This window comes from Lactuca virosa, chromosome 6 (genome assembly GCF_052849685.1).
Source record: "Lactuca virosa cultivar CGN04683 chromosome 6, Lactuca_virosa_CGN04683_v6, whole genome shotgun sequence".
Taxonomy (NCBI): Eukaryota; Viridiplantae; Streptophyta; class Magnoliopsida; order Asterales; family Asteraceae; genus Lactuca; species Lactuca virosa.
Window position 1 is genome coordinate 233909485 of NC_136431.1, and position 17165 is coordinate 233926649.

General features: G+C 37.9%; 1 protein-coding gene across 1 annotated transcript; it reads left to right on the forward strand.

Moving 5' to 3' along the window:
- The first annotated feature begins 13584 nt into the window (after positions 1-13584).
- Positions 13585-15595, forward strand: LOC145120644 (uncharacterized). Its single transcript, XM_079056450.1, has 3 exons — positions 13585-14038; positions 14807-14887; positions 14989-15595. Exons 1-3 carry the CDS (start codon positions 13880-13882, stop codon positions 15304-15306), a joined length of 558 nt encoding a protein of 185 aa, XP_078912576.1. The 5' UTR covers positions 13585-13879; the 3' UTR covers positions 15307-15595.
- The last annotated feature ends 1570 nt before the right edge of the window (positions 15596-17165 follow it).

The window sequence follows — 17165 nt, forward strand, 5'->3', positions numbered from 1 at the left end:
CAAATTGCTTAATCATTTTATTTGTTAATTGTGATTACGTTGAAATGCGATTAGCATGTGAAATATGTTTTCTTGTTGATTGTGTTAAAGTATGACTAAATGTGACATTTATAACATGTCTGTGATGTATAATTAACTAATTATGATTTGTGAAATATATTTAACTAATTAACTGGATTTGGTTAAACGATTAACTTATTTATACGCTAATATATATAAATTTTACATAATAATAAAACATGATATACAACCATGAGAACTACGAGTTCAAATAGCGGCCGATGATCGCTATTATATTTTTTTACCGCGATAAATGCATGGAGAAAATCATATTTATACACGGAAAAAGTGTTTAATTAAACATTGTATTTACATTTAAAAAAACGTTATTTATACGTTTTTTTGTCTATTTATAATGAATAAAAGGTAAAAAATATTTTTAGAAATATAAATACATTTTAAAAGTAATATATATTTATTTGAGATGCATATTACTTGTTTGATAAAATGCATGAACCAATAGAGTTTCAAAAACTTAAATTTTCATGAAATCTTAAATTATATGTTTGTTTTATTTATTTGTTCCACATACGCATGTTATTGTGCATATTACATGTTGGATAACAAGTCATCTCATCTTAATTGTTTGAGGGTCATTAGCTCGTTTTTCTTTTCTTTTCTTGTTTGCTTTTTTTTCCTTTGTGTTTTGGAAATCGTTTTAGGGATATATACGCATATTATTGTATCTATGTTACATAGTGTTCTCTCACGGTAGTTTCGTCATATGGATTTCTAATCTAGAACCACTAAGAAATAGAAGAATAGTATCAGTATTCTGTTTATTTGATCTTTGGTTTTATTACCCTTGTTATCTGCTATGGTTAGTTTAATATTTATTATGTTTTCTTGTACTGTTGTCTGCTAGGGCTAGTTAGGTCTTTATTAAGTTTTCTGTAAGTGTAAGCATAGAACAGGGAAATGGCATTTTCTCAAATGTTGCCATATATAGTCGTTTACTGTATGAAGACCCCAAAACCAACAGATGCATATTTTTAGTTAATTGATTAACACAAAACCAAGTAATGCACGTACTTCTTTAATGCTATTTATGATTTGTTATATTAATTACCAACAAATACTCATTTGCCTCTTGAAGCTACAATATCCGGTTTTGGTAATTTGATAGATTTTTTTTTGGAACCTGTAAATAATTATATAAACAAAGCTCCCCACCCATCTAGCTAGGAGCTAGAGGAGCGGCAATAGGGAAAGCAGACAGAATACAATCAAGAAAAGGGGTTAATAGCCCAATTAACCCAATTATAGTTACAATTTCTCCTTTTGTGTTTAATCCAAATAAAAACTTGGAACTTAATATTGTCTGCCACTATAGTTGGGGGTACACGGAGATTCTTGAATATTCGATCACATCTCGCCTTTCAAATCCACCATAAGGTCCCATAGCATATGCTGATGAAGTTGTTCCTCCTTTTCTTGCAGCTACACCAAAAAACAAAATTATGGATCTCTAGAATGGAAGTTACCTGTAATGTAGGTATATCGCACCATTTGAGGACCCATTCCCACACCGTTTATGCGGATGAACAATTAAAGAGAATATGTTCAGTTGTCTCCTCGTCATCTACGCAATACCAGCACACCGTATCACTATTGAATAATCCCCGCTTTTTTAGTTTGATTGAGCTTGGAATTCGTCCCTGGTTTACTCGCCATATAAAGCAAAGTACCTTTATTGTAATTTCACACAACCGTTCAATTTTCCACCAATGATAGGATTTTGAGGTTTATCAATCATCTTGTACCACCCGCAGAATCGGGCTAGTCAATTTAGAGACAATAAGCGTCAAAAATGACTTTTTGATAGAATATTATTTAGAGTAAATAATTTTAACCAAGTTATAGTATATGTCACAAGGGTTCCGTACATATAAAGAACGCCGAAATCCGAGTTATAACGAAAAAGTTATGACCCGACGAAGTTTTACGACAAAACCGGCACGACACTGTGTGACGTAAAAAGTGAGTTTGCGATAAAATACTTTATAGCCTTAGCAATCTAAACGAAAGTCGTAGTATACTTTAAACTGAGAGCGTGCATAAAAAGAACGTCCAAATCTGACTTTGTATGAGGAAGTCGTGATTTTTCTAAGATTTAGCATGACAATGCACAACCCGGAAATCGAATTTTAGATCAGTCAATTTTTAGCCAAAATGATCTAAATGAAAGTTGAAGATCTCATTAATAGGAGTTAAACGGTAAAAAGACAGTCGAAAACGGAGTCCGTATGTAGAAGTTGTGAATTTTACACGGTCGTTAACAGTGTAATCTTCTCACACTATTAAATTTAAAATCAGTAAAAAATTAGTCAATGGGTTCAAAATGAAAGTTGTAGATCTTGGAAATACCTACGCGTGGATATAAAGAACGTCAAAAATGGAGCTCGTATGCGAAAATTATGAATTTTTTAAAATTGGTTGTTTTACATGCGTCTGGTGCCACGTGTCAGCACCAGGCTTCGCCTTGGTGCCTACGCAAGGCTCACGACGTGAGAGCCATGTCTCACGACATGAGAGGCCCCTAGACAGCCTATAAATAGAGCCGAAATTCACTCCATTCTTCGCACCTTTCAACTTTTTTCTCTCCCAATACCCCCAAAACCTCTATTCCATTCCCTAGCACTTCCTAAGTGTTAGAGGTGAGTCTCGGAGAGCCAGAAGGCTCCGAGAAGAAGAGATTTCGGCTCAGAAGTTCTGCCCCTACAGAGCCCGACTCCTAGCCAAACCTCCTAGTAAGTGAGTTATGTTTACCCTACTTTAAGTATAGTTTATGTTTAAGTTCAATATCGTTATTATGAACTTATAAACAATATATATATTATAAAATATAATATACAAAGTGTTATTATAATATCTTTTAACTACTCGCGGTACGGGAAATCTGATTTGAAGGGCCGCATAGGGTTGTTGGATTTCAGAAGTGCTATAATGTCAAAATGGTCCTATCCTCCGGTGTTTCATGTCTGACCCATTTATGTACATAGTGGTTGAAAAGTATTGTTTTAACACTTATAAACAATATAGCTCGTAAAGCTAATAACTAGTCGCAATAAATATTAGACTAAAATCTAGCGGTAACGATACTAGGTTTCGTCAAAGGAAAATAAAACTGTTAGAAGCGAAGCGCTGCCGGGTTTGGAACCATCACTTTAACAAGTGAGTGCATAGTTACTTTCATCTTACACATAGATATGAAGTATTTAATATAAATTACGCGCTATGTGTGCATATTATTTGTGATCCTGATATCTATGTTGGATGAACGATTTATACATGTTTTAAATGATTTAAACTGTATATTATTTTATATTTACGAATATGTTGGGTAGAACATGGGTAGATGAAATAGTTGATGTGTGATGGACTAAAATGATGAGAGGCCTCGATGTTTACAACGATCTAATCATCTAGTGGAGTATAAATGACGACCACGGACTATTCTAGATAGTCTAGTGGAACGCTGGCATGCTCGCAAACTGTAGATGTTTATTTGAACTACGTGCTCACCAAGTGTACTCCATCCCCCTCATGGTTGCCTTATTTGACATAAATTGTTGAGGAATCCCCTGAGCAATGTTGTTCATCCCGATGAAAATCCTTAGGCTAGGTCCCCTGAATTAGATACTTTAGGGACGTAAAGTGAGGATAACGGGAACGTGTAATCGGGTTGAATGATTTGAGGAAATTAATAAACTTAATTATTGTGGGTTGAAAACCCTATGTTCTCAAAAATAACTAATTTAGCTCATTGGAAAAGGCATTGTGTTGGTTTCCATAATGTCTAGGTTCGATTTCTGTTAAAGCCGCCCTTTGCCTTCCTATTTTCTCTTTAAAAAAAAAACCCTATGTTCTCACCAGGCTCCCAAGCCTGACCCACTCAGTTTATTTGTATCACATGTGTCGATATGAAGCTATATTACACTGAGAGATTAAAGGAGATGGAAATCACTAGTGTAAATGAATGTAAGGTCTGTTTTGATGGGTTTTAAGCACTATAACACTCCTATGGTGCACATGCAACCCTATATGCTTTGGATCTAAGTTTTCTCTAGTTATACTTGCAATGGGGTCATTCTCCCCGTGAAAGTCTGGCGCACCACTCCCCCTGAAGTCCTTGAAGGACAGTATGCGCATCCCTGACTGGCTGGACGCCAAGTCACTCCTGAATGCCCGGGGGCGATCCTCCATCAGCTCGACAATCCCCTCATTGATCGACCCGAAAATGACCGGGGTCGACTCAAGGATACCTCTCGTGATCTCAGACGCGATGAACTCGCGTAGCCCGTCATCAACCTGCTCGGATCCCTCACCCGAGGCTGATCCTGATCCTGATCCAGACCCTGAACCTCCTGCTCCATGACGCGTAATCACCATTCTGAAATGAAACACATAAACGTCAGGGTCATACATACTCTCGAGAGGTCTCACACACTCTCCAAGTTCCCTGGTTCCATCTTAGCCCTCCTTGATTCGAGTACGGATCCTCTGCTTCCAGTAGTACGGGCCCATACTACCTTCCACATCTATCCTTACTTTTCTCAAGGATTGCTTCGACTTCACCAAGTCCCTTTTACTAATACTGCTTTCCAAACTAACCTCATCCTAGGCTTGTCCTAGGGCACTCTCCGACCTACTCTCTGCCATCAGCTGCACAAGGAGTCCCTACCATCCTTCCCTAACTAGCTTGCGAATACTATTACATATCCACTTACTAGTTAGTTAAAGCTACCTAGAACCCCTATAAGCACAAAGCAAGCAACATTCGTGCATCGAGTAACCATAACCAAGCATAACCTAATCAGGCTATCATACTGCTGACTAACCAACCCTAGCATATAGCTCCATAAGCTCATACAATAGGCATATAAGGCATCCTTCCAAGATCCTTAGCCCTAATCTAGCATGAAGTTCTCATAATCTCATACCATATAACACAACATATCATGTATGGGTATCTTGGGGAAAACTTACTTAAGCTTGGCCGGTCGCACGCATCACACACCTTGTTCTTTCTCAAAACTCCTTATTTTAAATTTTAGAAAACTGTTTTTCTTGTAAAAATCTTTCAAGCCCTCGATTTGAGTCCAGACACCCCCGAAGGTGTGCCCGAATCCCTCAAACCAAGGCTCTGATACCAACTTGTAACATCTAAAAAATCGAGACCAAAAAATTTTGTTTTAATTACATAACTTATAAAATGTGTTTGAGGAAAACATTATTGATATCATATTAATTCAAAAACCATAGTTACATGTCTCAGGAACCATATCATCAAATAGTAATAATGTCAGAGTACAATCCCAGAAATCTCAAATGCGGAATCATGTGTGTGCGATGCACTGCTACCCTGCCGACTCCTTCCCCTTAGACGAAGAGGTACCTGAAACCAAAATTGAAAACCGTAAGCACAAAGCTTAGTGAGTCCTCCCATAATACTGTTGGATAAGGTGTCTAAGTCCATAACTATTTCTGGTATGTACTTGACCCGACCCGGCATGGTCCATTTGGGTTGCATGACATCATGCATTTGGATAGACTAAATGAGAGAAATAACACTTGTGGTTTATTAATATATTATAAGTTCTAATCTATTAATAGTATTATTTAATTAGTATTGATCAAGAATTAATCTAGGATTAATTAAGTGATCAAAAGATGACTAATTAAATATATGGGTTGATCATGTAAATCATCCATAACTTGTATAGTGGGCTAAAAGGCTTCATGGATAATCAAGTTGGGTTAAACCCATTGAATGCTCCATGGAGGCTCCATGGGAGTTACAAACCCATGGGTCATGGAAATGAAGAGTCATGCCACATTAGGGTTTACATGGTGTAACCCTAGATGTGACACACTATATAAGCAACATGCAAGTTAAAATTTGTTCCCCATGTATGCTAGATAGGAATATAACATTGGAATTCAACTTTGCATGATAATTAGACAAACATAGATCCAAGGTTATTAGGGTTGCATGTACACTTAGGAAGTGTTAGAATGCTCAAAACCCATCAGTGGTGTCAGAGCCTAGGTTTGTTTGTTGTTTTTTTTTCTTGTGTGCAAACAGCTTGAAAAAAAATCGTTTTTCTGTTTTCTGCTCGTATGAAAGTTTGCACATTTGTTGCTGGAAATGGACTAGAAATATTACCCTAAACTGTTTTGATGTTTTAAAGCTTGTTTTAGATGGTGTAATGTTTATGCTAATCCATTTACAATGGCAATTATTAAAATTACAAGTTTTTTTTTTAAGTGTAATTTTTGATTCTTGAAAGTGTTCATATTCATGTTCTTGAAGTTATGAAGATTAGATGATCATATGAATTGTTTGTAACCTTCATGGTAGTTTAATTCATGATCATAATGTGTTTTAATGGAGTCCATAACTTGTCCTCAAGTTATGGAAAACCAAAAGTCTCACTTTTATTAAAGCCATTAAAAGAACACAAGAGTTATAAAAATGAAGAGTCTTCATTTTTATTACTCAATTAATTCATAAGTTATAAGAAATGAAAAGTTTTGGAAGTTTACAAAACTTGCCCTCAAGTTTTGGAACATGTAAAGTCTTGATTAAAACTTTAGTTCCAACCCTTAGAATTTTAAAAGTTAAAATTCAACCCTTATACTTTATAATATTATAAGTTACTAATATATATATGTATAACAACAAGTCGTATTACCGCTAGTACGCCTCATTCACGAGCCGGTCTATAAGTGGGGTATAAGGTTGTTGCCTATAAAATGGCAACTTAATGGGTGTCCACTCTCACCCACCGCTTCCTTGATCGGTGGAGGGTCGTTAGCCGAACGGGTAAGACAAGGACTTATAAATTCTCATTAAAAGTATGATGAATATTATAAAGTAACTAAATGCTTTTATTAAATTCCCAATCTTAGTTACTTTAGGAAAATGTGAATAAGGTGCTAATCCATGAAATTACACTTTACACTTTGTTTAAGTCGTTGGTGGAGCGTGTGTGGTTAACCGGCACACTAACTTGGACTTAACAAGGTAGGTAAAGGGTGACTTAAGGTTTACCATAGCATCGGTGGAGCGTGTGTGGTTTACCGGCACATCGATTGAGTGATAAACCTTGAGGGTACCAAGTGATTTGCATGGTTACTTCACACCTCGTTTTGTGATCCTCGGTATCCCAGTCACAAAACTTGGAGGGCACACTCGAGATTGAAACATGCCTTTGAAAAGTTCATTGAATCTCAAAAGAATCTAGGAATTTCTAAGAACCAATTAAAAACCTAATATTTATATTTCGTTTTTCATGGTGGAAATTGGTGAATCGTCATTCACCTACCTTTCAAATATGTTATAGCTTGGATTACGGCATACCTCTTCTAAGTTATAATATATTGTGATTGGATCCTAGCCTTAAAGTAAGCACCTCGCAGATGGAATCTTTGCTTTGATGAGAAAGTCAAAGAATTTGGCTTTTCTAGGAGTGAAGATGAATCTTGTGTATATGTCAAGGCTAGTGGGAGTATAGTTAGCTTTTTGGTATTGTATGTGGATGACATACTACTCATAGGAAATGACATCCCAACTCTGCAGGAAGTTAAGTCCTGGCTTGGGAAGTGTTTCTCTATAAAGGACCTAGGAGAAGCTGCCTATATTCTAGGGATAAGGATCTTGAGAGACCGGAGTAAAAGACTAATTAGACTTAGTCAGAGTACTTACTTGGATAAGGTGTTGAAGAGATTCGGCATGCAGGACTCCAAGAAAGGAGAGTTACCCATCCAGAGTAACGCCAGATTGAGTAAGACACAAAGCCCTTGTACTGAGGCTGAGATAGCAGAAATGAGTCGAATACCTTATGCTTCGGCTGTAGGATCGATCATGTATGCTATGACGTGTACTCGACCTGATGTAGCCTTTTCTTTGAGCATGGTTAGCAGGTATCAGGGGAACCCTGGCAAGGCACACTGGACTGCGGTAAAGAATATCCTCAAGTACCTACGGAGGACTAAGGACTGGGTCCTTACCCTCGGTGGGAGTGAAGACTTGAGAGTTGTAGGGTATAGTGATGCTAGCTTTCAGACTGATAGGGATAATTTCCGCTCTCAGTCAGGCTGGGTCTTTACCTTAAATGGAGGAGCAATTTCTTGGAAGAGTTCCAAGCAAGAGACAGTGGCTGATTCAACTTGCGAATCAGAGTATATAGCAGCTAGCGAGGCAGCAAAGGAGGCGATATGGCTGAAGAACTTCATTGGAGACCTTGGAGTTGTACCAGCTATTAAAGAGCCAATGGAAATTTTCTGTGATAGTGAAAGTGCAGTTGTCTTAGCCAAGGAACCAAGGGATCACGGGAGATCCAGACACATCGACAGAAAATACCATTTCATCAGACATCGAATATAAGAAGGACTCCTCGTGGCAAAGAGGGTATCATCGGATGAGAATCCAGCAGATCCCCTCACGAAGGGACTGACTCGAGTTAAGCATCTTCAGCATGCTCGGAGCATAGGGCTGAAGGATGATATTAGATTTAGTAGTTAGATAACCTTGAAATTTGTAAAGTGTAATTGACATTAGATGATGAATAAAAGGTGTTTTATTTATGAGTAAAGTGTTGCTATCTCTTGTCGATCGTTTACTATATTTCTTTTGCATGTTTTGACTTCCAGAATAATTATGTTTGGTATATCATATTCTTCGAACCTCCACAGTCGGTCATATGTCGGAAGTAGGTATGAATCAAGACTGTCATGATTGGTTGCAGAGGTCTAAGTTGTTGGACATGGCTACAACACTCATGAGTGCTCATAAGTTCTGAGCATTGGACTCAACCCACACTCACTGGAATCACTTCATGGAATTTATCTCGAGTGATCGTGAGACGGTAATATCATATAAGTCTTCAAACCTAGAGATATGATTTGTTACTTATGAGTTGGTTATGCATTGATTGTACGTTAACGCATTGGTAACTCGATGTTATAAAACGTGCTCTTGTGTATAATTCAATGAGTGGTAGAACAAACATATCAGTCGAAGTTTATCTGTTCCTTCTTGGATTAGAAGCTGATATCTGGGCCCCTCGATGATTTTGTTTTGACCTATGTACCGGGCCCGGTCAAAACTAAGTTGATGTGTTCAATTAAGTTCTTTGTCAAACAAATCGGAAATCGGGAAACAAACTGCTGGACAATAACTAAGACATTGTTCCATGTATTTGTCCGGCTGATATCTAGAACAGAGGATTATATGATCACTTATCTGAAATGGCGTATCATCATCTTCTCAGTTCCGAGAAACCTTGAAAAGAGCTACGATTGCTGATCGGTTCCTGAAGTCATACTTGCAGTTATAGTTATTAGACTTATCCAAGTGGGAGACTGTTGGATAAGGTGTCTAAGTCCATAACTATTTCTGGTATGTACTTGACCCGACCCGACATGGTCCATTTGGGGTGCATGGCATCATGCATTTGGATAGACTAAATGAGATAAATAACACTTGTGGTTTATTAATATATTATAAGTTCTAATATATTAATAGTATTATTTAATTAGTATTGATCAAGAATTAATCTAGGATTAATTAAGTGATCAAAAGATGACCAATTAAATATATGGGTTGATCATGTAAATCATCCATAACTTGTATAGTGGGCTAAAAGGCTCCATGGATAATCAAGTTGGGTTAAACCCATTGAATGCTCCATGGAGGCTCCATGGGAGTTACAAACCCATGGGTCATGGAAATGAAGAGTCATGCCACATTAGGGTTTACATGGTGTAACCCTAGATGTGACACACTATATAAGCAACATGTTCTCCACCAAAATCGGTGACAATAAGAAACAAGAGGGCTAGGCCGATTTTAGAAGTGTGTATTCTCTCTAAAGTCATTCCAAAAGCATTTGGTGTTGTGTGAAGCATTTGAGGCATCACACTTGGGGTGCTAGGCTCACAAGGTTTCAAGGATCATAAGCAACAACAAGGTAAGTTATTCTATCTTTCATGCAAGTTAAAATTTGTTCCCCATGTATGCTAGATAGGAATATAACCTTGGAATTCAACTTTGCATGATAATTAGACAAACATAGATCCAAGGTTATTAGGGTTGCATGTATACTTAGGAAGTGTTAGAATGCTCAAAACCCATCAAATACCACATACCATACAATCATACATACTGTCGGGCAATTCTGGGGTGCCCGACCTACCTGTGTCAAGCCGTTATGGGGTGCTGGCCTACCCATGTCAAGCCATTCTGGGGTGCTGACCTACCCGTGTCAGGCCATTCTGGGGTGCCTTCCTACCCTCCGGTCTATCTCAACCGGTCTCGGGGACTGTTTCACCCCTACCATTATCACATAATAACATATCATAATCATGCGGTCAGACATATCTGAGGTGTCCGACCTACCCTTCGGTCCTAACGACCGTATCGGGGGACTATTCCCCTCCTACTACCACTATCGCTAATAACATATCATACTGGCACATAGAACACGTCAGGTAGTAGCAAACCTAGATAATTATCACAAAGACAATCACCTAAAGACATTCCCTGCTGGTGGGCCGACATTGTGGCCGTAGACCCACCTCTACTGGAAGGTAACTCACCTCAATGTCGTGTAGTGTCTGTACTGTCCTCGGTATGGAAATCAACTCTTCTCGACTCCTCAATTCCTACACAACATCCTTTCTACATTGCCATTTCATACTCATAACCCCTACAAGGGTCAACTCAAATCCTAGTCAAAGTCAATGTCAAAACCTTAGTCAAAGTCAACTTTGGTCAAATTCAACATCTGTTGACTAGACTCACCGAGTTGGTCCACCAACTCGTCGAGTCCCTATGTCCACAAAATGCTACAACCCCGTCCCCACTCGTCGAGTCTAGCAAGAGCTCGACGAGTTCTCCTTCAACCAAAACATCGGGACCTTCTTCAAGTGACTCGCCGAGTTCATCCTTGAACTCGTCAAGTTCATCTTCATCTTATGAAGGTGTTTAGTCTATGACTCGCCGAGTTCTCCTTGAACTCGTCGAGTCCGTCTTCATGTGGTTGGGACATTGCCTTGAACTCGCCGAGTTCCTCCTTGAACTCGTCGAGTCCTTCGATCTTCAACTCCATAACAAAACCCAACAGGCTGAGTTTTCCTTCAACTCAACCAAAGACCATTTCCAGAAGACGTTTGGGGGGAAAATGCGACCCGACTCGCCGAGTCACCTAAGCGACTCGCCGAGTCCCTCTTTGTCCAAAACTATACAATCGATTTTAATCTGTCTTAATGCATCCAAGCCATAGATCTGACCTCCTAGGGTCCATATTATACGTAAAGCTTCGAACTTGACGTTCATGCATGGGGTATTTGGCTCAAAAGGCCTAAAACTGGGGTTTATATGATGCATGGAACTCCCATGGCCATAAAGTTGGCACCTTTATGCCATGGGAACCCTCAATGGTTCCAGATCTGAAGCTAACACTCCACAATATGATCCAAACCCAAAGGTGACTTAGAAATGTCCCAAAAAATGGCAAGATCCATGTCTTAAAGAAGATCTATCAAATGATAAGTCAAGGTTCAAGATTTTTAACTTGAATAAGATGGAAATGGGGCGAAATCTTTGGATCCACTTGCTTCTTCAAGAACCCCAAGCTTCCACTTATTCCCTCAAGCTTCAAACAACTCTAAATACTCAAAAATGGCTCAAGAACACTCAACAAGCTCCAGGGTTTCGAGATAAGGCTTTCTGGAAGTGAGAGGGACGATGGAGACTGGGTTGAGGCAAGATAAGTTGTTTAAATAGGGTGCAAACCCTAAATATTAGGGTTTTGTCCAGACAACCCTACTCGTCGAGTCGGTCTCCCGACTCGTCAAGTAGGTCACTTATCTTCCTGATCAAAAGTCGAGTCTACTCGACGAGTTGGGCCTCCAACTCGCCAAGTCCCAGAGCAAAACATGAAATTACTTGAATTTAAATACGTACCAGGAACCGGATGTTACAAGGACTACCTGTGATTTTGATTGTATGATTATCAGTAGATGTATGGGTATTGTGTTGGGTTGAGGTTGTACTGCTTTGTGCTGTAGCCAAAAAACCCTGGAGCATTCTAAATATGAGTTGAGGGCCGGGTAGGGCAAGCCAGACTCATACTGAGGGTTCAGTAACATTCCAGATATTAGCTGCGGGCCGGGTAGGGAAAGCCAGACTCATACTGAGGGCTCAGTGGCATTCCAGATACGAGCTGAGGATCGGGTGGTATGCCAGACTTGTACTGAGGGCTAAACATTAGTATTTCAGTCTGATGACTGAGGGAGTAAGCCATACATAAGCTGTGGGTCCCGAGGGCAAGCCATTCTTTATGTTGTGGGCTCGGGAGCAAGCCAGATATGAGCTATGGGCCTGATAGGTGAGCCAAACTCATATTGTGAGCTCAGGGGTAATCCAGTCTTTTAGTTGTGGACCCATTGTATGTTGTTATTTGTATATGTTATCTGTTTGTGTGTTGGTACTTTGGGGGAACTCACTAAGCTGTGTGCTTACAGTTTTGGTTTATGGTTTCAGGTACCTCAGAGAATCGTGGCAAGACGGAGGCGTGATCGTACACATCCCGATTTTATGTCATTGATCTTGGGAGACACTGATTTTTAAATAATGTATTGGAAACAATTTTTTTGTATACACTTTTATTTGTAAATGAGTTGTTTTGAAAAGTTTTAATTGATCGAAATTTTTCGGATGTTACAAGTAATATGGATGAAACCCTAAAAATACGTGGGCTTGGGCCTGAACAGGCGCCACACTATGGTGGCCAGTATCACGCCACATCGTGGGCATCTATGCCCCACGTCGTGGCTGTGGGTCTACTCCAAAAATCCTTATTTGATTCCTTAATTCTTGGCCCGCCTTCTTCGGAAAACGGGATGTTACATATCAAGATTTTCAGGATGATCACAAAACACCTACATAGATTGGAATACGCGTTTAATTGTATCTCGATAGCTAACCATATACCAATGCTTTTTTCATAAAACCCAAAATATTGTTTTCTTTAATTTGTCATTTGACATGATTGATACAAACTCAAATACACTTAGTTCGTATTTTTACATTTTTGTAAATAGTTGTATATAATTGTCGGAAATACACAAAACTCTTGTACAACCATCCATTGTACTCATACATATCCTTAATGGCATCATAGTTTCATGCTTAGTGACCTATAAAACCATACATGTTCATATCAAGCATCTTGCTTAGTTTCATACATGTTCATGTCAAGCATCTTCCTTAGTTTCATGAGTATTCCCCCTTTTGACTTTTGAGTATGTTGTACAAAACCCTAGAAATCACTATTCCACCAAAAACTCTTAGAACTCTTTTTCTTTTATAGAGTGAGGGATCAAATCACCATTAGTGATACATGTTGAGGGGCAACATTATTATTTATTTCCCAACAAAATGTGTATTGCCACGTCTAAGAGAATACAACCTCAAAAATATATTTCCTTTTCTTTTTTGGGCACCGATCATAATTAAATTATAAAACTATAAAATCCTAACGCAGAACCTCGCAACCTCTCTTCGTTCGCCTCTCATGGCAGTTTGCTCTGCCTCCGCCACCGCCACCGCCATCGGTTGCTAGTCGTCGTAATCGGTGTCGGCGTCCGATTTGCCGAAAGCATCAACGCGATACGTCGACCTAGGTTTTCTAGTTTTCTAGGGGGAGGGAGAGATAATAAGGAACGATTTTTGTTTGTGAATTATTATATATATATATATATATATATATATATATATATATATATATATATATATATATATAATACGATGGCGAAGAAGAGGAAATCGTTGGCAACGAGCCTAGACGAGGTCGATCGGACTATGTATTCGACGTTTTGCAACGCCGCCAACTCTCTCTCTCAGCTTTACTCGCAAGCTATGAGCCAACAAAAGCTCTCATTTCTATCCGGTGAACGCCATGGATTGGTATATCAAATTATAGATTATTTCCTGTTATATGATTATGTTTTTTCTCCTGATCTTACTTCATTTCCAAAAACCCTAGTTTTTTGTTTCCTGTTTTTTTACCCAACGTAACCAACGTGTTTATGTACACCACACCGATCTTTTTCTATGATTTGGTAGCTTCGAAATCGGCCTGTATTACCAAATTGATTAGGTTATTGCTATTTCCATTTCGCCTTTTTCTGTTCGAGGGCAAGTATCACATCTCCTTCATTGTATTTGCCAATTATTATGGACTCCAATCCTGCTAGTGCTGGATTTAACCAAATGTTTGATGTGATTAGCACAATTTGCCATAGACACAAGTTTTCTTCTTCTTTATGTAGACACATGTTCCTTTTATGAATGTCACTTGAAACTGCAAAAATCATGAACTGGTTGAGTAACGACTACCTTGAATACTTTTTTGTTTATGATCCATGGCTGTGTTTCTTCTGTGGTGAGATTACTTGTTTATCTGTGGGTTTACTTTATAGCTGTTAATATCTTTTCTGTAAACACTTTGTTCTATTTTTATTGATCACACAGGTATTCATAAGATTACTAAGGTGTGCATCAAGCCAAGACTTATCAAAACCCTAATGAACTTCCTTAAATTGACTTTCCAAACACAATGTATTATTAGCCTTTTAGTTTGTAACCTGTAACTGATGAAATTAATTGTAATTTGTAAATTGCACTTACAAAAGGTTGAATCTTGTTGACTTGAATTGAAATTCCATTTTTCAGGAAAAGTTATATCAATGGATTTCCAAGCAATATGCAGAAGGATTGAGAGTGACCACTGAAGACATACTAGCTTATATCCAGGTTACCATGTTATTATACATGAGACTTGTGATTACAAAATTACTTATATACCCCTATAACATACATACATATACATACATACATTATATATGAATGTGCAGGCTGAGTTAGAATCTTCAGTGGAGGAGCCACCAATAGCTCCAAGAACATTGCAGCAGCCACAAGTGACAAATCCGTTCATAAATTCAGGGCCATCCAATGTGCCAGGTGGCGTACAAGGTTTCCGAGGTGAGCTGTGCGATCAGCCGTCAAAAAACTACATATTTTCTAATGCTTTATCAAGCCCTGTTCGTCGCAGCCTTCAAAGCTATCATCATATATCATCATCATCATCATCACCATCATCATCTCATGAACATCAGAATTTTGATTCTTCAATGGATGCAGATAATACCACAGGTCATGATTCTACTCTTTGAAGTTTTTTTTTTACGGTTTTATGGATACACATTAAAACGTAAAAGAAAAAAGAAAAAAGAAAAAAAAAAGGTTGTTAAAGAAATTAAACTAGTGGTGAAGGTTGGTGAAGAAAAAATTAGGTGTTATTTTTGGTGGCTAGAGAGAGAGAGAGAGAGAGAGAGAGAGAGAGAGAGAAAGAGAGAGAGAGAGAGAGAGAATGTGAGTTGTGTGGATTTTTGGGTGTTATATGTAAAGTGGTTTTACTTTTACTGTTTTACATGTATGCAAAATATTTGGATTGCTACTGTTTATGCGTCTTTTATGCTTTGTATGGTTATATATGATGCTTAAAGAACATTTGAAAAAATGACACCATAAGGAAAACATAAAATGAGGGCAGTTTTGTAAAAAGTTAGGTCGTGGAAGCCTCATTCTTAAGGTCTCATCAAACTTCAGTTCTTTAATGCAAGAATTGCAGAAATGGTTCATGTGCAATAGTAAAATTTTAGAAATGGTCAATATGTTATTAATTTGTAGAATTACAGTGTGTAATAGTAAAATTATAAAAATGGTTTTTGTGTCCTTATATTTTACATGTAATAGAAAAAATACAGAAATAGCTCATGCATAATAGCAAGAAATGTAAAAATTACACCAATGGTCACAGTGTAAAAGTAAAACACACAGAAATGGCTTGTGTTCAGGAAAAATAACTTTTTGTATTGTATTAGGTTGGAGGGAGTCACATCAGATTTTTTGATGCCATGTCAAATTTTTTAAAGCCACGTAGGACGAAGAAAATGGTAGCATCTAAGTTGCAAAATGTAGGGAGTGATAGTGTTAGTTGAATGAGTTCTATTTTAGAAAAAAAAAATTAAAAAAGAAAAAGAAAAGAAAAAGGTTTCATCCAATGAAAACCAAACATCCAAGTTTCTCTCTCTTCTTTCCTCCTGCTATGTAAATGGCGAGACAATTTTAACAAGTCTTTTAGCATCTTGATGGGAATAGTACTAGCACTTGAAGTTAGAAGGCGAGAGGTTAATTAATTCGATTAAAAACAAATCTTTTGAATTATTTAAGGGTCTATGTGGTTTTCTGAAATCTCCGATATAGTTATTAAGTTAAAAAAATGTCATAAATAGTGTATGTGCTTTCAAAACTTTTAACATATAGTCCATTCCCCACATAAAAAGGCTTATATCCTTTTTAATATATTTTTGTTTCTCTTTATTTAAATCTATTTAAAAAAAGAAAAAGAAAAAGAAAAAAAATAAAAACCTTTCTCTCTCTCTCTCTCTCATGAAGAGGAATCATCTTCTTTTATCTTTGAATGCTTCATATTGGTATAACACACATACTCCTCACACCTCGTTGCCACCACAATCAGTAATCTATTAAAATTGTCTTTAAAACAAACAAACCGTCTTTCAAACAAACTGAAATCGAGTTCATGAAAATGAAACCAACAATAACATATAATGAACAATCTTACCTCTCGTAAATTGATCTTTTCACCATCGACTTTCCCTATTTCGGAATCTACCATTCTCAATACACAGGGCCAAACCAAACATCATGGACAACCAAACAAGACAACGAACTCGTTATGGTCGGCACTGGCGCCAAGGGGGGACTATTGTGAGTAGATGAAAGTTCAAACCCCAACACTACCACTACCAACTTCATTACTTGAACAAATACAATTCTTGTTATTTTTCAGTTTCTTCTTCCTCGCCTTCTTTCCTTCCTAATTCGCGGACGTCCTTATCATCATCGACATTGACACTTGCGTCAGAGCAGTGCATCCCAATCCCCTAGGTTGGTAACTTTGGGGAAAGAACAAACGGAAGTGGAAGAAGCCCTAGGTTAGTATTGAGGA